The 26,210-nt window shown below is 44.2% G+C and overlaps 1 protein-coding gene across 1 annotated transcript in view; it reads right to left on the bottom strand.

Moving 5' to 3' along the window:
- LOC126199523 (dipeptidase 1-like) overlaps window positions 1-25,994 on the bottom strand; it is a gene marked incomplete at its 5' end in the record, with an annotated part of 104,052 nt that extends 78,058 nt beyond the window's left edge. Inside the window, 2 exons of the mRNA XM_049936445.1 lie at window positions 6,126-6,282; window positions 25,912-25,994. Coding sequence (XP_049792402.1) covers window positions 6,126-6,282; window positions 25,912-25,994 — 240 coding nt within the window. The remainder of the gene's footprint in view (window positions 1-6,125; window positions 6,283-25,911) is intronic.
- Window positions 25,995-26,210: the final 216 nt, after the last annotated feature.

Raw genomic sequence — 26,210 nt, 5'->3', positions numbered from 1 at the left:
GATGTCCTCCTCCCCTCCATCTACCCCTCCTACCAACTTTGATCCTCCCACCCTCCTCCTGTGCATGCTCCTCAGGGCACCCTCCCTCCCTTCTCTCCCTTTTTCCCTCCCCCCTCCTTTTCTCTCCCCTCCTCCCCCGGGCCTCCCCTCCCCTGTCCCTCTCCCTCCTGCCCCTGTCTCCTCCGCCATTGGCGTCCTTTTCTCCCCTCTCCCCCACCTCACCCCCGTCCCCCTCTTGGCAGGTCCCCGGACTCGCACACGCTACGTGGACTTTCGCGCGCCGGAGATCGCCGCCATCAGTGTCTTGTGTGTGCCGTCGTGTTTAGTGTTCAGTGTTCACCGTCACACTCCGTTGTTCACCAGTGCCATCGTCTTCTACAGTGTTTGTGCGTCGTCTCAACAGTCTGCAGTGTGGTTTATCGTCGAGTGTGAACGGCTCCGTGTTTGTCTCTCTGTGTCTCCTGTTTTATCGCCCATCATTTTGTGACTTTTATGTTTTTCTCCTGTTTTTTTTTTATGCTTATGTCTTCTTTGGCTGAAGAGCAGCGTAGTGTGCTGCTGCCAGCCTGCCTATTGTATAGGCTTTAAAATGACAATAAAGTAAAAAAAAAAAAAAAAGCTCAGTGAGGCCGTCTGATATTTGCGTGAGTCTATCGACATCTCGCATACAGATAGCGTCTTTACTTTGCTTGTTTCCGTGTACGAGTGGACGTTGTTGATTCGGGAGGTTTTCGCTTGAAACCCTCTGCTTCTTGCATGTTGTTGTTCGTAGGGTCTTGATCGGTCGTCAGTCGTTGTTCGTGTCCACCCTTTCCCGTTTGTCTGTTTTGTTTACGGGCCGCTCTCGTTCGGTCCCGCCGCGCTTTCGTTCTCGGCAACCCCGGGACCGTTCCGGTAGCGGTTACAACATCCTAGTTCAGGGACGGGCAAACGTTGCACGCGGCTCATGAGCGCACAGCGATGCACGTGTGCTGCTCGCGTGCAGGCGTCGACCGGGGCTGTGGCGACAGCCGGCAGGTTGCGCCAGTGTAGTACCAGGCTAAGCTGCGGACGTTGATGCGAAGCGAGCACTATGTAGTGAACGTTGTATTTCAAGAAACGGAGAAGTGGAGATTCGCTATCTTTTAAAAAGTAATGGGATAATCATTTTTCCTTTGTGCAAAAACGTGAAAATTCGAAATGTTAAATATGTGGCAGAATTCTCGCTGGTCAACGGAAGTTTAGTATTGAAGGCCATTATAATAAATTTCACAAGGACGAGTACAATTTATTGTCGGATTCTGAGCGGATGGGGAATTGACTGAGCTTAAGAAGAGCGATCTGACGATACCAGATGAATCTGTCGTAGTTGGCCGGCCGGAGTGGCCAAGCGGTTCTAGGCACTACAGTCTGGAACCGCGCGACCGCTATGGTCGCAGGTTCGAATCCTGCCTCGGGCATGGATGTGTGTGATGTCCTTAGGTTAGTTAGGTCTAAGTAGTTCTAAGTTCTAGGGGACTGATGACCACAGCAGTTAAGTCCAATAGTGCTCAGAGCCATTTGAATTTGTCGTAGTTGCTGTTGTCACGAGAGATCTGCGACTTTCTCTCGTCATGTCTCTCATCTAACTGACTTAAAATATTATGGAGCACAGTTTTCAAGTTTTCAGGACGACAACAATAATAGCCCAGCGGTATGTGCAAGTTATAAGACTGCGCTTAATATAGCGAGAGCTGGAAAACCATTTGCTGAATTAATAAGTCTCGGTTAAGAGCAAACATCAGTGATGAAAATTTACGTAACTGTTTGTGTTTGTCTGTATGTAGAAATTTTGTTCCAGATATTAAACGTATTGTAAACTCCACCTGTGATAATTAAATAAAACGTATCGTAGGTAATAGGTACTCTTTCAAACTATGATTTCCTTCAAGCACTCCTACTAACCTTATTCATTCACTCAATAAAGCAAGCTAGGAAACAAAACGCATTATAGAGGAAGGAGCGGACAGAGGGTATGGTGGGGATGGGAGATAAGCGGGTGGCCAGCTTGCCCCTGTGTGCACGCGGAACAGCTGTTAACTGCACGCGTGCAAGTGCATCGCACATGTGCAGGATTCCTGCCCGCCCCCGTCCTAGTTCATATTATCTACGCACAGAATTTTCTAAGTTTGAATTCTCATTTTCCGTACGAAGTCTGCATCATCTGCATATAACGTATCATTCAAATGACGGCCTTTTTCAGTTGCATGTCTTCATATGCTTCATTCTTCCATTTTCTTATGAAATCGTCAAAATGGAAGTTAAAGAGTGTTGGTGACAAGCTATATCCTTATGTGACGCCTTAATTTATTCTTATACCTTCTATTTTGGAACTGCGTTTGTTTATGATTATGTTGGAAATTTCATATAAGTGTTTGTCAGCAATGGGTGTCCTCTGCCTCCCACAAGCAGTAAGCCCACAATTCTTTCAAGAATCGAACTCCTGTATATGAAACTCCTATAAATCCCTGATTACTTTATAAAAGAATGCGTTACTCCGTAAAATATTGCAGATATGGTATGTAAAAGGTTTGAAATTGTACGTAACGTTTGTTGAAAATAGTTAAGTGCTCTCATTATCAACCATCGGATGAGTATAGTCTGGGTTGTTCCATCTCCTGAACTATAAGTTGTGCAAATATGTGGTTTTGCAGGTAGATTTAGTGGTGTACGAGTGTGAGTCAACTGAAAATCTAAAATTTGTAATAACAAATCGAAATGTCGCGCCGTTGTCCTGTAAGTTGGTAAGCGTGCTACAAACAGCATGAAGTATGGCCTGTGGGTGGCAGCACAGTGCAGATGCACACATACCGTCGCAGCATCAGTATAAAGATGGCCACCCCACTTGCGACTTGCGCCACGGAAGAACAGCGTTCTGTTATTCGGTTTTTACGTAGTGAAGCTCTGAAACCTATTGTAATTTATCTTCGAATGAAGGTTCAGGACGGTGATGCATGTTTGTCCAGCAAGTCTACGAATGGAGCAGGGAGTTCGCAAATGGTGTGATTTCAGTGGCAGATGCTCCTCGTCCAGGTCAGGCACACCGAGTTGTGACTCCAAAGAACACTGCAGCAGTTGTAGCCATAGTGAAGGAATACCGCTGAGTGACACTGAATGACATTGCAGCATGTTTACAGATTAGTCATGGGTCAGCACACCACATTGTGCATGATGTGCTCCAGTTTCACAAAGTGTCTGCAAGATGGGTGCCACGGCAGCTGACTCCTGAAATGAGAGAACAACGTGTTGATGCTTGTGAAGAACTTCGGAGCTTTGAACTAGAAGGTGATGGCTTCCTTGCAAGAATCGTTACTGGGGACGAAATGTGGGATTACTTCCACCAACCGGAAACGAAGAGTCTTCCTCATCCACAATACTCACTAGACCTTCCCCCAAGGGATATCCATATGTTTGGAAAACTCTAAGACGCAATGGGAGGAAAGAAGTTCCGTTCTGATGAAGTGGTACGCCACGCAGTGCATGAGTGGTTGCGCGGACTACCAAAAGAATTTTTACTAAAGGAATTTATGCACTTTGTAAGCGCTGTAGGACTTGCATTGAGCGTGGGGGAGATTATGTCGAAAACTGATATAGTTTTATACCACTTCTGCACAACAAATAATATTTAAAAAATATTTAAGGTTTTCATTTGACTCATCTTCGTATGTGGACACCGCCTGCAAAATGTGTTGCGAATATAGTAGCAAAAAACTACTACATTAATTCGGTATGACTGATGCAGCAATTTTACTGTACGAACAGCGAAAGTTTAGTATGCGATATCATTTTTGCTGTTATGATTTTGTGCGGGGGGGGGGGGGGGGAGGGGGGAAACTGGTGGGTCCGCATAAAAAATTTCGTAAAGGCTTACAATTATATATAAAGTTTGTGGCAAGTCGTTGGGTGTTCTTATTCTCAAGTACTGGCAACGTAGAATCTGGGAGTTTTCGAGCGATGAATTACACTGCTTCAAGGCACAGAGCTATCCAGTTTCTGACGGTTTTATTCTATTAAACTTTTAAGATTCGAAGAATGGATTGGTCTTCCCGTTACCCTCAACTTAAATCTCATCGTGCACATATGGCAAATGGAGAAACGTACTGCAGCACGTCAAAGTGCACGAACGACAATCCAGCAGTTTTCATCAATCCAGCAGTTTTCATCCGAACTGTTGGAGGAATGGAGCCGCCTGCCACAATAACTCCTTACCAGTCTTGTATCCAGCATGAGAGGATGTTGCAGGGCATGCATTGCTGTCCGTGGTGATCATATACTCTACTAAGAACCATGTCCTGCCGTTTATAATGTCACAAACTATTCTATATTCCGAGTAGCCACAGCTTTTGAAAGAAATGATGTTAGGAAGAACTCCATCTGTTAAAACTAGTGTTTATTAAAACACAACCGGTGTAGCGGCTTGAAGTGGCGTCATTAGGTGCATCAACATTAAAAGATCATAGGCATAGCCTTCGCTCCTAATCGAAATTTACTATTCAGAAAATAGTGCCTTTCCTTGCAGCGAACTGCTGCCCTGCTGTCACACTGAAGCAGGAAAATTTTAAAGAATGTATCACGTCTTCTTTATCTTTCGCTCGACATAGTATTGACGATGTTCTCTAAATGGTAAATGTCGACTAGGAGCGAAAGGAATGTACATCTACATCTACGTCATTACTCTGCTATTCGCAATTAAGTGCCTGGCAGAGGGTTCAATGAACCACCCTCAAGCTGTCTCTCTACCATTCTAGTCTGTAACTGCACGCGGGAGAAACAAGCACTTAAAATTTTCTGTGCGGGCCCGGACTTGAATTAAGTGTCTGGCAGAGGTTCATCGCATCATCTTTGCAAATTACAGTGAAGTGTATGGCAGAAGGTTCATCGCGCCGTCTATCTCTCTGTCGTTCCACACTGCAACATCACACTCGAAAAACTCTCGGTGCAAGCTCTGTTATATTTTATTATGATGGTCAAAAAAATGGCTCTGAGCACTATGGGACTTAACAGCTGTGGTCATCAGTCCCCTAGAACTTAGAACTACTTAAACCTAATTAACCTAAGGACATCACACACATCCATGCCCTAGGCAGGATTCGAACCTGCGACCGTAGCAGTCGCGCTATGATGGTCATATTTCCCTATGAACGTGAGCGCCAACAAAATATTTTCGCTTTTGGAGGAGAATAATGATGATTAAAATTCCATGAGGCGATCCTACCGCAACGAATATGATACGATTCTCACCCCAATTCGCGTCTCATACTCGTGGCACTCTCCCTCCAGTACTTCGCGATAGTACAAAACGACCTGCCCTTCGTCGAACTTTTTCGATGTCTACCGTCCATCCATTTTGATGTCGCTCCCGTATCGCCTATCAGTCCTCTAGAAGAGGACGGACGAACACAGGGAGACAAAGTCTGTAGAACATCTGTTGCACTTTGCAGTGGGCTTTGGGCTTATAATACTGCCTTGGAGAAAACTATATATTAGTTATGTTTTAGCCGATGATTCTCCGCCAGTTAACATGAACTGTGATCTTTCTGCAAGGAAATCACGAATCCAGTCACATAATTGAGATGATACTCCGCAGGAATGCAATTGAGAAGAAGTCGCTTGTGAGGAACGGCATCAAGTCGTTCTCCAAATCTAAAAATGTGGAATCACTGTGAAATCTCGTGTCGATAGCAGCCATTACTTCTTGTGAATAAAGAGCTAGTTGTGTTTCACAAGAACGATATTTTTCGATTAAGTGTTGGCTGTTTGTCAATCTATTGTTTTATTCATGGTAATTCATAATGTTCGAACAGAATATAGATTCCAAAATTCTACAACAAAGTTTTGCTAATAGAGGAGTGTATGCTATATTTCTTCATTTCATCGCCTCCCCATTGTAGACATTCTCTTCATCATTATGGCCATCATTAGCAATAACAGCACATAGAAGATTCCTTAGACCTTATCACTTTCACCAACAATAGCTCACAAAGAAGACGCCACTATATTCACCTCGCACCAGACCATATGTCAAACGAGTACACAATCCTTGCAGAGACAGGTAGACACTGTGCTTGTCAAAATAAGTGAGTACGTGAAGTGAGTGTGCGCCTTACCTGGGCGGCCACCATGCCCTGCCTGAGTCTCGGCAGGTCGGTGTGGGACCAGGAGCTGCGCGACCAGGGCGAAACGTTGCGGAGGTCCTCCGAGAAGGGGAAGTCCCGCAGCTGGTTCTTCAGGAACTTGCGGATGTTCCAGGGCAGGTCGTTGTGGCTGCACAGAAAATTATCGTAACGAAGATACATAGGGTATTCTGTTACAAGCGGTAGGCACAAAGTTGAAGAGTTGATTGAATTGTCAGTATGTACACATTTAGCACAATTACATGGTGCTACTAACACAACGTCTGCCCTTCAGCGAGAAACGTAGGTAAGACTCTCGGGTTGCGCTGCAAGTTGTAGGTAACTGAAATCTTGGTTATTCTCCTACTTGTTTAGAAAAGGTCTTCAGCTTAACTCTCTTAAAAATGGGTGGGCATCGAGTTTATTGACAATATGAACTTATCGCTACAGAAAAGTAACTTTACGTGTATGACAAGCACGTGGGTCTATGTTGTGGGGTTCAGTATCTTTTCTGATCATCTCAATTACTTGTTCTACTCTCTGGGCGTAATATAGTGGCGGTATTCCATTTAATTGGATTTCGCGGTTTGCCCACTTAATTTGTATAAATCTCGGTTTGTTTAACAACCAGATGGGAATTCGACATGTTATATCAATTGCTTGTTTCCTGTGTTGTTTCACTGTGGCCTCTTATGCTCTTTCTCAACGAGCTGTTGAATGCTATTTATAATTGTAATGAATGTATAAATTCGCGAGGCGTGCACTTTCAGTAACACATATGTACCTTTTTTTGTACGTGTATGCTTACATTATCGGCGATTGGATGCATGATTGTTTTTGCTGTTTATATCTCAATATGCATTTATTCGAAATCGTCGTTGCTAATTTCCCACACAGTACGTATAATCCTCCGCAATTCTCAGACTACCTTTTCTTTTTTCACACTCTCGTCTTTTTTGTAACAGATCGAGCTACGTTAAGTCCACACTCAGATAAATAAATGCGTTATATTTCACTATGTGAGGTCTTGAAGATGAAAATGGAAGTGAGCGTTTGGCGTCATTGGCCGGGAGGCCCCTTGCGAGGCAGGTCCGGCCGCCTTGGTACAGGTCTTATTACATTCGACGCCACATTGGGCAACCTGCGCGCCGGATGGGGATGAAATGACGATGAAGACAACACAACACCCTGCCCCTGAGCGGAGAAAATCCCCGATCCAGCCGGGAAACGAACACGGGCCCTTAGGAAGGCAATCCGTCACGCTGACCACTCAGCTATCGGGACGGAAGATCCTGAAGATGATCCCTAATATGCAAGTATTCTGAATATTAGAAAATAAAGTACTAACTGAATGGCAGACTTGGAGAGTATGTTAAAGGGAGCCAGGAACAGGCCGAATACAAGTAAAGATGGAATGAAGCTGTAACTTATAACATAGGGCAGTATTAAAAAGAGAGAGAGAGAGTTGTATAGTTACTTAATGATGTTCCGTACTTGGGGAAAATTCAAGAGTAGTGGAAGGTTGCAAGAATTATAACACAGGCAGACAAATGAAAGTGTGACAGATGAAGGAAAAGAATGTAACCTGTTTATTATTTCAAAAGTAATTGCCATAATTTTTGATACTGTGAGACAAGACGGTCAGTGACTTCATGGATAATGTTTTGTGGCTTTCTGCAGAACTATGATTGTATCCAGGGATACAACTCTTCGTTCGTAGAAAACTGGTGGCCACGAATGTCAGTCTTCAAGGCTCCGAAAATATGGAATTCGCTGTGGGAGAGATTGCGACTGTATGGAGGATGTATAAGGGCTTCCCACTTAAACTTCTTCACCGTACTCGTAGTAACATTAGGAGCATGTGAACGGGCCCTTTCGCATCATCCATACAGTCCTCATCTGTCCTCGTGTGATTGTCACATTATTGTAATCCTGAAAAAAAGACTGCTGATTTTCTTCGGGCGACAACAAGCACGCCTGGGTGCAGTCATAGTGCTGTAGGCGATCGCAAAAATTTTTCATGAAGGTAATGACAATCTCGCCCAACAAAGGGACTATGTATTAACAGTTATACCGATTACTTTCGAAATACGCTAATATATCGTTTACTTTCGGTTTTCCATCTGCCTCGTTTCAATCCTCTGCCCATTATACATGCACCGGGTGATCAAAAAGTCCGTATAAATTTGAAAACTGAATAAATCACGGAATAATGTAGATAGAGAGGTACAAATTGACACACAGGCTTGGAATGACAGGGGGTTTTATTAGAACCAAAAAAAAAAAAATACAAAAGTTCAAACATGTCCGACGGATGGCGCTTCATCTGATCAGAATAGCAATAATTAGCATAACAAAGTAAGACAAAGCAGAGATGATGTTCTTTACAGGAAATGCTCAATATGTCCACCATCATTCCTCAACAATAGCTGTAGTCGAGGAATAATGTTGTGAACAGCACTGTAAAGCGTGACTGGAGTTATGGTGAGGCATTTGCATCGGATGTTGTCTTTCAGCATCCCTAGAGGTGTCGGTCGATCACGATACACTTGCGACTTCAGGTAACCCCAAAGCCAATAATCGGACGGACTGAGGTCTGGGGACCTCGGAGGCCAAGCATGACGAAAGTGGCGGCTGAGCACACGATCATCACCAAACGACGCGCGCAAGAGATCTTTCAGGCGTCCAGCAATATGGGGTGGTGCGCGATCCTGCATAAACATCGTACGTTCCAGCAGGTGTTTATCAGCCACGATGGGGATGATGCGATGCTGTAACATATCGGCGTACCTCTGACCCGTCACGGTAGCAGTTACTAACGTTTTGCTGTCCAGCGCCATCTGTCGGACATTTTGTGCACTTTCCTTTTTTTTTTGTTCCAATAAAACCCCATGTCAATCCAAGCATGTGAGTCTATTTTTACCTCTCTATCTACATTATTCCGTGGTTTATTAAGTTTTCAAATTTATACTGACTTTTTGAGCACCCGGTATATACATGAAAGTTAGTGAAGGAATGTGGTCACATTATAGGTGAATATTTATTTTAATTGCTGCTTATAAGTTATATTCATCATAAAAACAAAACTCCACCCAGCATCAGAAACATTTTTACGAGAGGGTTCCGTAAAGGGAGTCCCGTGCAGGTGCAACACTTCTTTTAACGGACTGATCGAAAATAGTTCAGCAAATCACTCTTTCAAGACAACGAGAAGGCCTATGATAGCCAGCAAAAATGAACTTGTGGGAAATACTTAATGACTCTTATGTACTTCTAAATTTGTTGGATTCCATTCAATTACTCTACCATAACACTGAAATTGAAGGTTAGGTGGGTAGATCACATAACTAATGAGGAGGTATCGAATAGAATTGGAGAGAAGAGAAATTTGTAGCACAACTTGACTAGAAGAAGAGACCAGTTGGTAGGACATATTCTGAGGCATCAAGGGATCACCAATTTAGTACCGGAGGGCAGCGTGGAGGGTAAAAATCGTAGAGGTAGACCAAGAGATGAATACACTAAACAGATTCAGAAGGATGTAGGTTGCAGTAGGCACTGGGAGATGAAGAAGCTTGCACAGGATAGAGTAGCATGGAGAGCTGCATGAAACCAGTCTCTGGACTGAGGACCACAACAACCACAACAACAACAACACTAAAATTGGTTAACACACAGGGTGTTACTAAACTATGTCTACAAACTTCGAAGGGTTGTAGAGAAAGTGGCAAGAAACACACTATGGATAGGACCCTGCGTTCAGGAAAGCCATCCAATGACGCTATAGAGCGTTTAAATCAAGGCGCCAATGCGTGCCTCCAGCTCACACCTTTGGCAGCAAACGTGACCTTGTAGGCTGACGGACCGTGGGCACAACGCCTCACAATGTCGTTTATGATACAGTGATCGTGACTGACTGCCACGATTGCCAGTGGAGAAGTGGAGAGGATGGTGCGTAGGTAAGCGTTGTCTCCTACGAATGCGAAACTGTGTTACCTTGGTCGATGATGGTTTAGGACATGATGTTCCCTTCTACCATTTATTTTTCTCCTGTACACCAAAACCAATGCAGATTTTAGATTGTTGATTGACTGATGGACTTGTTGTGCTGGTACTATGAACAGTTGAAAGCAAATGACAACTACAAATGTTACTTTGTTACAGCAGGGGTGAACTGATGATGGCAACATCTTGGGAAAAATATTTGAGAGGCAAAATCGTCCCACATTCCGATATCCGGAAGAGCCTAATCAGAAGGATATTTTCACCAGGAGAAACAAAAATGAAGTTCTACGGATCGGAAAGTGGAAGTGTAAACCACTCAGACGGTTAGGTAGGATAGTGAATTTAAAAAGGGCAATGGATAGTTTGAAGTTATAATGGGACATTGTGAAGTGTGATTGCAGTAAGAAGAGGACTTCTTGTCAGGTGAGTAAATGGATATAAATTAACGGTAACGCATGATTTGGCCTTATAATATAGAAGAAAATAGGAATGCAGATAAATATCTACGAACAGAATAGTGAACGCATTACCGTAGCCGAGATAGACACGAAGCGAGTACCCACCACAGTCCTACAAGTTTTTGTGTCAACTAACTACCTACACAGATGAAGAGATTGAAGGAATGTTTTACGAGACGTCGTTAGTCATCTGATACGAACATTTGTGATGCAAGAGAGGAATTCAACAGCTGCGAAAGGAAGAGAAAGAAAAACAGCAGGAGAACATTTACTTGAGGAAACGAACGAGAGTCTGGAACCGCGCAACCGCTACGGTAGAAGGTTGGAATCCTGCCTCGGGCATGGATGTGTGTGATGTCCTTAGGTTACTTAGGTTTAAGTAGTTCTAAGTTCTAGGGGACTGATGATCTCTGACGTTAAGTCCCATATTGCTTAGAGCCATTTGAAAGGAATGAGACAGGAAGCCACATGGTATAATTCTGCTTAGAGCGTTATTTAATCATCGCTAATACTTGGTTTAATAATTATGAAATTAGTTTGTGGAAAAGGCTTGGACACATAAGAAGGTTTGAAATAGTTTACACAGAGATTCCGGAAACATACTAAAACGACAAAACATCTCCAAGTGGAGATGTAGACTCTGACAATAATTTATGTATTGTTAATAAACTGTAGATTCAAACTGTAGAAATAGCAGAAAGGTGTGAAAATAACGAGATGAGATCTGGACAAGTTGAAAGAACCAGAGATTGTTGGAGTTTAGAAGGGATCATTAGGCAACGACTGACCGAAGTAGGGGTAAGGATTACAATAGAACACAAATAGGTAACCTTCAGGAGGACCAAACAGCAAGAAAACAAAGCTAAGTAGAAATTCTTTAACAACACACGAGATATTGAACCTAATTAACGAAAGGTGACATAATAAAAATGTAGCAAGTGAAGCACGCAAAAGGGAATACGGACGTTTAAATACAGCACTGAGAATACATCTAAAATGGAGAAGCAGAATTTGCTATAAGAAAAATTCAATGACGTATAAGCATGCATAGGTAGGAGAAATGTAGATGCAGCCTACATGAACATTAAAGAGAGTTGTAGGGAAAGAAGAAGCAGTCACATGAGTATCAAGAGCTCAGATGGATACCAGTACTATGAAAGGTAGGGAAAGATGAAACGTGGAAGGAATAGACAGAAGCGCTATATGAGGGAAATGAACTAGAAGACAATATTATACAAAGAGAAGAGGAAGTGGACGTACACGTGTCTAGAGATATGATATTAAGAGAGGAATGTGACAGAGCTCATAAACACCTATGTCGAGAGAAAGCCCCAGGTTACATGACGTTCCCTGAGAAGTACTGAAATCCTTGGGAGAGGGAGGTGCAACGAAATATTTCCAGCTGGTGTGCAAGATACATAAGACAGCTGAAGTGTTCTCGTATATCAAGAAGAAAGTAGTAATTCCGTTTACAATGAAGGAAGATGCTTACAGGTGTGAATAGTGGAGTAGGAGTTTAATAAGCCATGCTTGGAAAATACTAACACTAATTATTTACGGAAGAATGGAAAACCTGATAGAAACCAACCTCAGGGAAGATAAGTTTGGATTCTTGAGAAACGTAGGGAACACGAGAGGCAATACTTACCCTACGACTTGGAAGATGGATTAAGGAAACGATAACCTTCGTTCATGGAATTTGTAGATTTATAGAAGGCTTTTGACAGTGTTGGCTGAAATACACTCTTTCAAGTTCTGAGTGCTGTTGACATAAAATACGGGTAGCGAAAAAATTGTTTGGTTCTTGTACAATATCCAGACGGCAGTTGAGTCGATGGACATGTAGGGAAACAGCAGTTGAGAACGGAATGAGCAGCTGCGGTGTTATTCATTCTGTACATGGAGAAAGTAGTGACAGAAATGAAAGAAAAGTGTGGAGAAGGAATTAAAATTCATATAAAAGAAATAAAAACTTTTATGTTTACTGATGAAGCTGTAATTCTATCAGAGGCAGCAAACGACCTGGAAGCGAAGGTGAATCGAATTGATTTCGTCTCGAAAAGTGACTATGAGATGAACTTAAATAAAAGTATTACAAGGTAAAAAGATTGAATGAGTATACAATCGTTAAAATGGTGATTTATTTAAATTAAGTTTCTTCTTAGTTGTGAATAAAATAATAAGGACTTACATTTCATTTCATGTAATTGAAGAAGAAAACTAATAATACAGTCTGTCGCAGACACCGAATTTCCGCATTGCTTTTAGCAGAAAGTGAGAGAGATACGGTCCAAAGTTTTCGAAAATTCAATTGATATTACAGAGCTTCTTGTTTGACAAACATTTGCGATGGCTAATACGTCATCGTAGTCACACAGGGTATCGGTTATACAGCGTCCATCTTGTTTTTCGTTACGTCACTTAAACTTGCGCTTAGTGCTTGAGATGGTTTTTGTAGTAGCCTAAGGGACTGCAAGTTTGTTGTTGGGTATTCTTTCTTACCAATACGACGAGCCCTTCGAGGAAGCTTGTAGTGAACTCTTCGGCATACCATCTGGTGGTGAATATATTAATTAGCTAGTCTTACAACGTATCCCAATACCGAGATAATATTTAACTGGTGTGTCATCTATTCTTAGTGACTTCCATCTTGGGCTTCTCAGTAGCACTTCGTATATTTCCTCTTCCGTAAATTCTTCGCTGAGGGAATCGTTGTTCGGTTTTGTCAGCACAGCATCGATATGCTGCAACACTCCGCTTTTGATATGAGCCTGGTGTTGCATTGTTTCGTTTCCTATCTTGAGTTTCTCGATTTTTCTGTGCTTCATCCTTTTCGATGTTCGGATTAGGTGGTAGAGTGACGTATTCTTGGATATACTGTGAACTCTTGACCTCACTTTCAGACATATTGTTCCCCTGCGTTGACAGTATCTGTAGTTTAATATGCTTTATCAATGCACTATTAGTGATTCGTTTATAGGTCTCGGAGACACATGAAATAAATTTCCTCTACATTTTTCTCCCACTCACAACTGTTGCAACCATATGGCTTAAGCAATCTCCATAGATTGGGTTTTACATGCCCTACCAACTAATTTAATCTGCTGCGCTATTTCTTTGTGTTAGTAGCGCAGGCTTACCATGTTTCCATATCCATAATCCATAATTCGTCGTCTCTGAGAAAAGTAGTATTTAATTTGCAGTATCATTCTCCACTGAAATACGTTTGCTTCTGTAAATAGATTCTGGTAATATGAGCACAAAAATTTACAGGCTAGGTTTTACGTACTGATGTTATGTACTTAACTCTTGGAATGTACGTGCGGTCTGTTCTGCTCGCTGAAAAACTAGTGACGTAGAAGTATTTTAATAAGTCTGCATTTGTTGCCTCGCACGTGTTAATCATATAAAATTATCTAACCATGTATTCGAGTTCCGCGTAGCCGTTGCAATTTAGCTTTTGGTCTTGTTTGCTAATATCTCCCTTAAATATGATTCGGCTCCATATCGGTTTAACAGACATAACTTTGTATACAATATTGCAGAAGTACGATGCAAAAATACTTCGGACATGCATTTATCTTCGAAGGAACAGGCACTGCGCTGACTGCAACCTTTGGTAAATACGTGAAATATATTCGCAGTTGGGAATATGGACAACCACCATCTGCATAATGGAATGACGACAATGCAAAATTATGCCGCACAGGGATTCGAACCCGGATTTCCCTATTATCGCGAGTGGTAGACTTACTATTTCTTTACATTTAATTTTTCATCATTTATATAGCAACAAAACGAAAATAAAAACTGCAACATAAAGGCAGTTCCTATTTTGCAACTCACATAATGAGATAAACAATTAATTTCTTTGAAAACATAGCAGAATAACAAATAACCAAATTGACTTAAAGTAGTTTTATTTGAACAGTTATGCATCAGAAATTGGAAAACAAATAATTTTTTTTTAAAACAAAGTATCACTCATTCAACTATACTTCAAATTTTAATGAGTGTCTTTCACAAGTTACACTAAAAAATTAAATCAAGTCCTGTTACTCGTATAATACACTCCTGGAAATTGAAATAAGAACACCGTGAATTCATTGTCCCAGGAAGGGGAAACTTTATTGACACATTCCTGGGGTCAGATACATCACATGATCACACTGACAGAACCACAGGCACATAGACACAGGCAACAGAGCATGCACAATGTCGGCACTAGTACAGTGTATATCCACCTTTCGCAGCAATGCAGGCTGCTATTCTCCCATGGAGACGATCGTAGAGATGCTGGATGTAGTCCTGTGGGACGGCTTGCCATGCCATTTCCACCTGGCGCCTCAGTTGGACCAGCGTTCGTGCTGGACGTGCAGACCGCGTGAGACGACGCTTCATCCAGTCCCAAACATGCTCAATGGGGGACAGATCCGGAGATCTTGCTGGCCAGGGTAGTTGACTTACACCTTCTAGAGCACGTTGGGTGGCACGGGATACATGCGGACGTGCATTGTCCTGTTGGAACAGCAAGTTCCCTTGCCGGTCTAGGAATGGTAGAACGATGGGTTCGATGACGGTTTGGATGTACCGTGCACTATTCAGTGTCCCCTCGACGATCACCAGTGGTGTACGGCCAGTGTAGGAGATCGCTCCCCACACCATGATGCCGGGTGTTGGCCCTGTGTGCCTCGGTCGTATGCAGTCCTGATTGTGGCGCTCACCTGCACGGCGCCAAACACGCATACGACCATCATTGGCACCAAGGCAGAAGCGACTCTCATCGCTGAAGACGACACGTCTCCATTCGTCCCTCCATTCACGCCTGTCGCGACACCACTGGAGGCGGGCTGCACGATGTTGGGGCGTGAGCGGAAGACGGCCTAACGGTGTGCGGGACCGTAGCCCAGCTTCATGGAGACGGTTGCGAATGGTCCTCGCCGATACCCCAGGAGCAACAGTGTCCCTAATTTGCTGGGAAGTGGGGGTGCGGTCCCCTACGGCACTGCGTAGGATCCTACGGTCTTGGCGTGCATCCGTGCGTCGCTGCGGTCCGGTCCCAGGTCGACGGGCACGTGCACCTTCCGCCGACCACTGGCGACAACATCGATGTACTGTGGAGACCTCACGCCCCACGTGTTGAGCAATTTGGCGGTTCGTCCACCCGGTCTCCCGCATGCCCACTATACGCCCTCGCTCAAAGTCCGTCAACTGCACATACGGTTCACGTCCACGCTGTCGCGGCATGCTACCAGTGTTAAAGACTGCGATGGAGCTCCGTATGCCACGGCAAACTGGCTGACACTGACGGCGGCGGTGCACAAATGCTGCGCATCTAGCGCCATTCGACGGCCAACACCGCGGTTCCTGGTGTGTCCGCTGTGCCGTGCGTGTGATCATTGCTTGTACAGCCCTCTCGCAGTGTCCGGAGCAAGTATGGTGGGTCTGACACACCGGTGTCAATGTGTTCTTTTTTCCATTTCCAGGAGTGTAGTTAATTTCAATGGCAACCACTTCATTGTCATTTCACAAATGATATTTCTGTGTTACTTGGGGAATACATAAGCGTAACACTTTTCTCACATAATATAAAGAAATAAAAAACCAGCATGATGAAGAATTGGTTGCCACAGCCCCCGTCACTCTTTCATCCGGGTGCGGCTTCTCGTACGTATATGCTTTTCACCGATTTTTATCTTCCATTGATTCTTTCATTGCAGTGGTAATGTAACTTCCCCCAGCCTGAACGTTCCAGCTAGGCGAGGGTTCTTGAAACCCACTTCATAGGGAGTTTGAAAATACTGTCGGTATTTCGGATTTCACATGATCTTCAGACGTCGTTCTTGTAAAAGCTTTCAAAGGTCCAGCACGTTGTTCGGGCCATCTCTGAACAAGTAGAGCACTGTCTGGCCTAGAAGCCATGTTACTTCATTCGTTTTAGTTCGTAAATAGCACGCTCTGTCCGGGAAGAATACAATCCCTAATCTAATGTGTTGTCCCATTCTTCAAACGAAAGCAATATTTTTTGTCACCAAACGCCAGGCTTCTGTCGAGGGGCTACACTTGAGGCAGTGTTCATCGTTGTCCAGAGTTTGGCAGTGAGGGCATAATGGTGAAACCGTTATACAAACCCGATGTAGTCTGCATCGAGTCACATATTTAGCATTAAGGTACCACACTTGACATCTCTCTGTGTCTAAGGAAACACGGTGTAGCGATCCCCATACCACATGCCAGTTTATATGTGGATGCCTGCTCTCAACAGGATTGCCAGGTTGTCCGGTCGTTAATATCCGATTGATGTCAGCGGCTTAATTGGTCTGCTTTGCAGTAGAGTCATGCCAACGTAGCTATATTTGGCAAAATAGAGAATGAGTATGGCGAAGTGACAGGGAAAAGCGCCAGGCTGCCACTGGCACCATTCTGGGAATTGGAACTAGTTCTTCTACTAAGATTAGTGTCTGACATATCTGACGTCGTCTGCACAGTTTTAACGTCGTGGTGACATGTAAGGCCGCTGCTAGATCGTGAACATGTGCAAGAACCAGTCGACCCCTACCGAGAGGGAGGTTAAGGGTTTCGTATCTTACTGTAAATAGTGCACCTGCACCCACGAACAAACCGAACGTCACCAATATGTGTCGTGCTATCATCACCGACATTAGGAGTGCGTGGGCGTGGTGAAATTCGTAACGCCAGGTAGCTGTTAACACATGTGACCCCATGGATGGTATCTAAGTCGCGCGTTGTGTTTCCTTTCACGCCCCTCCGGACCGACTGTGTTACTCTTTCATACACTACTGGCCTTTAAAATTGCTACACCAAGAAGAAATGCAGATGATAAACTGGTATTCATTGGACAAATATACTATACTAGAACTGACATGTGGTTACATTTACACGCAATTTGGGTGCATAGATCCTGAGAAATCAGTACCCAGAACAACCACTTCTGGTCTTTATAACGGCCTTCATACGCCTGGGCATGGAGTCAAACTGAGCTTGGATGCCGTCTACAGGTACAGCTGCCCATGCAACTTCAACACGATACCACAGTCCATCAAGAGTAGTGACTGGAGTATGGTGACGTGCCAGTTGCTCGGCCACCATTGATCAGACGTTTTCAGTTGGTGAGAGATCTGGAGAATGTGCTGGCCAGGGCAGCAGTCGAACATTTTCTGTATCCAGACAGGCCCATACAGGACATGCAACAAGGGGTTGTGCATTATCCTGCAGAAATGTAGGGTTTCGCAGGGATCGAATGAAGGGTACAGCCACGGGTCGTAACATATCTGAAATGTAACGTACACTATTCAAAGTGCCGTCAATGCGAACAAGAGGTGACCGATACGTGTAACCAATGTCACCCCATACCATCACGCCGGGTGATACGCCAGTATGGTGAAAACGAATTAACGCTTCCAATGTGCGTTCACCGCGATGTCGCCAAACACGGATGCGACCATCATGATGCTATAAACAGAACCTGGATTCATCCGAAAAAATGTCGTTTTGCTATTCGTGCACCCAGGTTCGTCGTTGAGTGCACCATCGCAGGCGGCCCTGATGCAGCGTCCAGGCTAAACGCAGCCATGGTCTCTGAGCTGATAGTCCATGCTGCTGCAAACGTCGTCGAACTGTCCGTGCAGATGGTTGTTGTCTTGCAAACGTCCCCGTCTGTTGACTGAGGGATCGAGACGTGGCTGCACGATCCGTTACAGCCATGCGGACAAAATGCCTGTCATCTCGACTGTTAGTGATACGAGGCCGTTGGGATCCAGCACGGGTTGCGTATTACCCTCCTCAACCCACCGATTCCATATTATGTTAACATTCATTGGATCTCGACCAACGCGATCACCAATGTCGCGATACGATAAACCTCAATCGCGATAGGCTACAATCCGACTTTTATCAAAGTCGGAAACGTAATGGAGCGCATTTCTCCTCGTTTCACGAGGCATAACAGTGTTTCACCAGGCAACGCCGGTGAACTGCTGTTTGTGTATGAGAAATCGGTTGGAAACTTTCCTCATGTCAGCACGATGTAGGCGTCGCCCAGGCACCCACCTTGTGTGAATGCTTTGAAAAGCTAATCATTTGCATATCGCAGCATCTTCTTCCTGTACGTTAAATTTCGCGTGGGTAGCACGTCATCTTCGTGGTGTAGGAATTTTAATGGCCAGTAGTGTAGTTGTACGTTGCTGTGCGACTAACGTCGTTGGTAAATACAACCACGAAGTATTTCAAGGTCTCCACGAGCCGTACAGATGCTAAACAATATTCCGTTTGTCCAATACCGATGTTCTTCGGCACCGAATTGTCCATATGTAATGCGGTTGCCAGTGGCCGCTCTATATTTGAGGGTCCAGTCTAAAGCCGCATGCGTATTATTTCCAATTCACACCAGCAGCACTACCACATACGCCTTCCACTTAACCGTACATCCCCTCAAAGTCAGTCCTGTCAAGCGATGACGAAGGCCGAAGAGTAACTGGCCGAGAGATAGTGCATATATTACGTAAACCGATCTTGCTGCGACGAGAGATTTCATCGTGCGTACACTGACGAACACTTTGGAGGAGGCGTCGCAGAACAGTCGCCTCAAGACAGTGATAACTGGCTTTGGAGACCGAATGTACGTCAGGACTTCTGCAGCATAGGTATGGCTCAATCTATCGAAAACCTAATTAAAGTCTATCAAAAACCTAAATAAAATCTATAGACGCTACTACTCCATGGCGGCTCTACGTCTTTGCTAGAGCGATAAAATCGCGATATTCACCAAACACGGTCTGGACGTGGGTATATGCGCCGAGCGACGTTTGACTGAGTGAGATCAGTTGGCGTAGTACTCTTCGGAGTGCTGATAATAATCTGGTGAATAATTTGAAGTCGCAGCTAAGGAGCTTCCATTGTCGGTAGTCCCGTATCCCTGTGCCACCCTAGGGCTTATATATTTGGACAATCAGCCCTTCCACAAAGTGGGACAATAAGGGCACGTCAGAATAGATTAATTCGCGGCAGGTAACAGTCTGTTGGGGTGCTAGATCCTCTAGAATTCAAAAGGGACGCCATCTGGTCCCCTACCATTGGCTTCCACCACTTCCTTCTCTGTAATCGCCTCCATCAGTTTTGATTCCTCACCTCATTCAATGGGGCCGAAAACCGTGACTATTTGTAACTTCGGTAATGGCCGCTATATCGGTATCCACTGCCGTTTCAATCTGAGTGTAACGATTGTTCTACAAAGGCAATTGACTATTTCTTTTTACAATGTTAGGTGTCTGTCGTCAGCTACGTCCACATTACGTACGAGGGTTCTTCGTCGTCTTTTGCTTTCGTTATTGATGTGACACATCGATGGGGTTCTCGTGTAATCCGATCCAGTATCCGCCCCCTGATCACTACACCTCCGAGATTGCGTCACATGAAGGATGAAATTTTGGCGTCAGCTCTGGAGCAGGCACTTGGTCGGCTCATTCCCATAGTACCGTAATGTAGAAGTCCTTAGTCTCACGTTGCGACACTGCCGGATTCGCACAATCCATGCACTAACGTAGGGTCATGGAAAACGCCCGAATGCGTCGTTCAGGAGATCTACCAACATCTTCAATGGCATCTCGACAGCCTGCGTCTCTCAGGTGGGCAATGTTCATTACCTATGAACCGCGATTACGCCACACCTGCTGCTGCCGCCGGAGGGACAGCGTACATGTTAATGACGCATGCTCAGCGTAAGCCGCAGGCCATAGTTTTGCTTCGGAAACTTCAGCGTTAAGATTGTCTATAATATTTATTTGGTAGAGACTGTTTAATCCTGCCCAGACGTCGAATATGGGATGCCTATGAAACCTGCTTCCTCGGATCGTTAGGCAACAATTCAAGCAAATCGTATTAATGAATTTTATTACAAAAGGAAACGATTACAATACTTAACTTTATATTTACACAGATCTGTCGTAAGCAAAGGCCGACGGACAAAAGAAGCAAGTTTCTTCAGTATAGACTATGCTACGTAAAGAAGCGAAATGACTAGTCTTGACACTGCTGTAGAACTGGGCCGCCGCGGCGCTTATATCCTCTTCGCATAGAAGCCACTGCTGTCGTGTTGTTGCCCTGGAGGGGGGGGGGTCTTCATCACAGCACTCTCTGTTCCCGACTGTCGTGCAGCCGCTTAACTTTACGCCGGAATGACTCTAGTATCTAGGACGGAGGCCACAGAAATGCTACGAAGTGTCAACTAAATCTATATAATGCACCAACGTTCGTTGTGTTAGGTATGGGATATTTCTTTCGGTGCAAGTGCACAATTAAAACCGCTGCCTAGGATAAAACGATCGTGTCGATCTTTGACGAGTGAGGTAATTTCCTCTGCGATGAAGCGGGAACGTTCTCGTCTCCTGTCTGTACCGAATGGTCTTTAGGTACTTGTGTGTTGCACAACAAACACAGGCACTGCAAACCCCCGCGCTGACGGTAGGTACAGTTTATCCTCTACGTAATGACTACTCTGAAGAGTACTGCTATTTTTCGGTGGCATGTGATACACAGGATTCACATCTGTACATGACAGGAAATTCGTCGACGGGTACTTGCAGAACGATGTCGATGTCCGCCGCCTGTAGCGTATCTTCGAGTAAAGACAACGTACTTTTTGTTCTGCGATGAATATTATGAGATGACAGACGGCACAGCCGTGGGATCACCACTGTCTCCAGCAGTCGCAAATTTCTTCATGGAGAATTTTGAGTAGCAGGCTCTGTAAACTGTGACATTACAGCCGTCTTGCTTTCTACGATACGTTGATGACACCTTCCTGATATGGCCTCATGGTGAAGATACACTACAGCAGCTCGTCGATCATATGAATGGTGTCCATCTCAACATTAAATTTACTGTCGAGATGGAGAACCCCGGCAAACTACCATTCTTGGATGTTTAGGTTAAGTGGAAGGCAGGAGGCCACCTTGGTCATTCAGTGTATCGGGAACTAACACACACCGATCAGTACTTGAGCACCAGTAGTTTCCACCACCCTGTACACAAGAAAGCGGTCCTGAACACGTTCGTTCATAGATCCAAGATTATCTCGGACGATGACCACCTACAGTCTGAATTGCAGAAGTTAAAACGTGTTTTTGTGGAAAATAGGTACAGCAAAAGATACATCATAAACGCTTTCAAGGGCCGCCGACGGAAGACACCTGGTGAATCAGAAGAAGAGGCTAACCGGACTGCATTCCTGCCATACTGTGGAGCAACCACCAGAAAGTTAGGGCGTCTGCTGCAGAAACATGGGCTGAGACCAGTGTTCCGGCCCACCCCCAAGATACGAGGTTTTGTTGATCTCCGTTAAAGACGACATTGCTCTTCGAGTGTGAATGTGGCAGCATGTATACTGGACCAACAATTCGCACGGTTGCTTAGTGTTGTACTGAGCACAAGCGCCATATAGAACAAAGGAAGCTTGACAAGTCGGCCACAGCGGAGCATTGCCTAGAAAACGGACATAAAATACAGTTCGAAAGTACAAAAGTGTTGGCTTATGCGTCTACATATTGAGTCTCCGTTATAAAAGGAAGCAGCCGAGATTCGTTTGAACAACAACAATTTCTACAGAGACCAGGGGTACACTCTCCGCAGGGCATTGGGGCGATCGTTGGACATCGAAAGAAATCAAAGACATGCGCGACGAGGGAGCGGCAGTTTCAAACGTGATGCGTACCCCTAGCTCTTCGACAAAACTCTCCAGCTGTTGGGTATGTTCATTGTTGATTGAGCGTCCATCCAGGACGCTTTTCCATATGGGAGAGGGAGCGAAGTTGCCATAGATTTTGTTACATCTTCACCTGTCCGTACTTGTACAATTGTCCGTTGGAGACAGGCTGAGCGGACGGCGGACGTACCCTTCCTGACCACAACCTGCAGACGTTCTCGGGTGACCATCATAAATGACTATCGCTCTGCAGCCGCCAACTGTGAGATAAGGCGGCACAAGTTTTCTTAGCTCGGTCACATACCGTTAAGTACTGGATACGCCGGAAATATTGTCCGTTTTTCTGCAATGTGACTGACTACCCTACTATAGGGCTGTAGCGCGACAGTTGCGTCAGCCAGATCCTCGAATACTCTGACACTTCTTGATCCATGCCCCGCACTATCAACAGCTACCGCTCCTACACGGCCGTCAGAATGTTGAAATTTAAGTCCGTCTTTGTTGCCGAGTACGACCTTTTCACTGATCAGTTTGGTTTAGACCACACTGCTGGTGATAGAAGATTCCAATCATATCCTGTGGTTCAGTTTAATCTCTTCTCGTATAAATCGCTCTATTTCAAATGTCCTGGGTCTTGCAAATTCGTCATTAAAGCTGATCTTCACGGTAGGCTATCGGTACAAGAGAGCCAATCTAGATCGAAAGTGCGAGTACTAGGGGAAGACTACCAGGAAGTAAGAAACCGCACACGCCGAAGCTCCGCGGCAGAGACGCAAACAGACGACCGTGCTCCACCACTGCCGAAAGTAGACTGCAACATTAGGCAGTCCGAGCACGACTTAACGGGAAGACCCAAACTTCCAGGGGGACATTTTCATTGAAAGTTCCTTTCCCGGTGTCGGCAGCCATGCTAGCATCGTACTTCTGAACAACACAGGCAGATGCCATCTTTAACCGCTGAAACCGGGCAAGTGACTTCCCTTTACGTATATACACTCGTACATATGAAAGCTTGGGTGTGGCCTTGGATCGTTCTTGAATAGTGTAATGATAAGGCGACGTCTCACAATAAGTGGTATTACTCAAGTCCGGGTCCAGCGCAAATTTTCACTGTCGTCATTCCATTATACAGCTCATGGTCGTCCAAATTATCAGCTGCGAGTATGTTTCATTACATAATTTTCTGTTTGGAAAATTCGCCGCTCACCTTTCTGCGTCTGCTGCCGGACGGAGCATACACATTTACAAATTGTGGTGATATTCTTCTACAGCTATTTACCAGTTGAATGTCGTGTACCATTAGTATCACCGTACATGAACTTTCGAACGTGTTGAAATTTACACGGTCGTTATAATTAAATTTTCCGTACTTGAGTGTGTTTACTCTGTAGAAATTATGTTCAGACTGTGTGCTGCACGATTCGGTTGTTAGTACTGTTAGTGTGATGACTTGCCCTTAGGAGCTGGTGGTGGACGAAGTGTCCAAATACAAATACCAGTTCGTATTACAATTGCAGGTAGTCAATACGGCTCTTTACTCCTGAAGGTTTTTTGTCGGAACCACAGCAACAGTGTTGCTGCTCTTCCCGAATGTCGAGGAATTACAGCAACGCGGAGAGCTCCTCTTTCCGCAACGTAGTTGAAGAACATGTTTCGGAAGTCTGAATTATCTAGTCATTGATTGGGAATTTCTCCTGTGAGATGCCGACTTCCAAGTGATCTGCAAGTTGTTGAAGAAGGTACTGTTCGCACGCCTGAGAATGCTGGACGCAATGTGTGATCTGCAAGCACTGCACGAAATGTGTCACGACAGCTCACCATTCCATGATCCACCGTTCGAAAAATGCTGTCAACGACAGTGAAATGGCGCATCTAGTGCGCTTGCGGACTGTCGTGGATGCAGACGGTCATCACAGTGAGCAATGTTTACAACTGGAACTTAAGAAGGGTACTGAATTAAAATATTTTACCCTTTCACGTGGAACTTAAAAAGTGTTTCTTTCAATGGGTTATTCGTTATTTCTCTTTCGGATGGCTGTACAAATATTTCCGCGAAGTTTCATTGTCCTACGGTCGCTCATTTTTCATGAGGGCCCTCTTAAATAGAGAAAGTTTAATTATAACCATCATGTACGTCATATCCTTAATTTTCATCTAGATTGTTAGTTTAGACTTCTTGAAGCAATGATTTTGGGCAAGACTGCGAATAAATAATAATTGTTTCAATGGTTGGAAAGTATTATTAAGAATGTTAGAAACAGACTGTATACAAAAAATGGCTTTGTGGCTCAAAATGGTGACATATAGCTACATCAATGATAAATCAGTAGCAATAAATATAACAAACATGGAAATAAAATTTAATACTTCAATATGAACGAGAATGAGATTTTTGAAATGGTGTCGTACGAGTAAGACTGCAGTAATCAACTGCAGGAAATCGACGTGATATGGACAGAGATGCCATCATCCTCATGACAAAGTGCTATGTAGTAAGAAAACACAATTACTATGAAAGAACACCAATATAGTACACTGATACCATGAACACTTCTGAGCACCACTTCTTCTGTATGTTTTAGTTTGCGATTTTCATTTTAGCTGAAGTATTGTGCGAGGCTTTCGGCCGTGTATTAATTCGGTTCTTTTAAAATTTTACGTAAAGGCCTTCAGCTGTGTTGAATTAAAATTTTGAAAATTGGAATTTTAAGGAGAAAGAAAAAAAATTTCCTTTAAATTGGTTCTGTCTGAAATTGTTTGTAATACACGCCCTAAGCCGTCAGTTGTTCCATGTGTTATGTGTGGCCTTCAGCAGAGGATTTATGTGAACCCCTTTTAATAAGGCCTTCAGCTCTGTATATTCTATAAAGGAAAATTTTTTATACGAAGGAAAGGGATTTATTTTATATTGCTTGTATGACTTGTTGTTCAGGCCTTCTGTCGTTGTTTCAAATTGGTTTGTAGCCTCCAGCCGTGCAATTAGTTAATATTTATTTAAATAGGCTTTCGGCCGTTCTATTGTAAACTTAAAAAGAAATTCTTTGGTTGGAAATATTGTTTATTAGTGTGTTTTAATTATAGTTGCCCTTCAGACATGTAGCGTAGGCATTCAGCCGCTAATTATTTTCAATTGCATGTTTTTTTAAAGAAAAAATGTTTTTAACTTTTATTTTTAATTGCTTCTGATTTCGAAGCGAGACCTTCAGCCGTTCTAGTTTCGGGTGTGAGCCTTAAGCTCAGAAAGCATCTCAAGTTCTTTAACTTGGCCTTCAGTCGTATTGTTTAGTTGTACTCTTTTAAAGCAACGTGTGAATGAGTGGTTCTTAGAAAAATAAAGTTGTATGTTTGATTGTGCAACTCACAGTAAATGTTTAGGGCCCCATCCACAATCATAACATTATCCTCAGCGCCCTGTGAGTACCTACCAACCTGGTTTCACTGACAACGAAAATCACAGTTTGTGACTAAAACGAGGATAAATCACATAATACGATTCCGTAACGAAAATAGAGCATCGGTACCCATGCAAAACAAAGTTCAGTATGGAATTTGTATCACTTAAATATTTTGTTCGCCCGTAGGGGCGTACAGAACTCACCCGTCGACGAGGGGGGCGTCGGTGAGCAGGCGTCGCACCGCGTCGAGCCGGGCGTCGAGGCGCAGCGCCAGCAGGCAGAGCGGCGCCGCCGCCAGCGACAGCCACAGCGGCACGCACGCAGGAGCCGCGCGCATCCCGGGCTTTCGCCCTGCGGGAAGCGAACAATATTTCGGGCTCACATTCCTCCATACTGCATACGAGAGCGCTTCAGTGAGTGAGGTAACGGGTGCTGCCACGTGTGGATAAACACCCCACGTGCATTTAATTCCACGTCTAGACACAAAAGGCACTGAAATGCT

This window comes from Schistocerca nitens, chromosome 8 (assembly GCF_023898315.1).
Source record: "Schistocerca nitens isolate TAMUIC-IGC-003100 chromosome 8, iqSchNite1.1, whole genome shotgun sequence".
In the NCBI taxonomy this organism is placed as follows: Eukaryota; Metazoa; Arthropoda; class Insecta; order Orthoptera; family Acrididae; genus Schistocerca; species Schistocerca nitens.
Note: the sequence above shows the minus strand (reverse complement) of the source record. Positions and strands in the feature narration are given on the sequence as shown.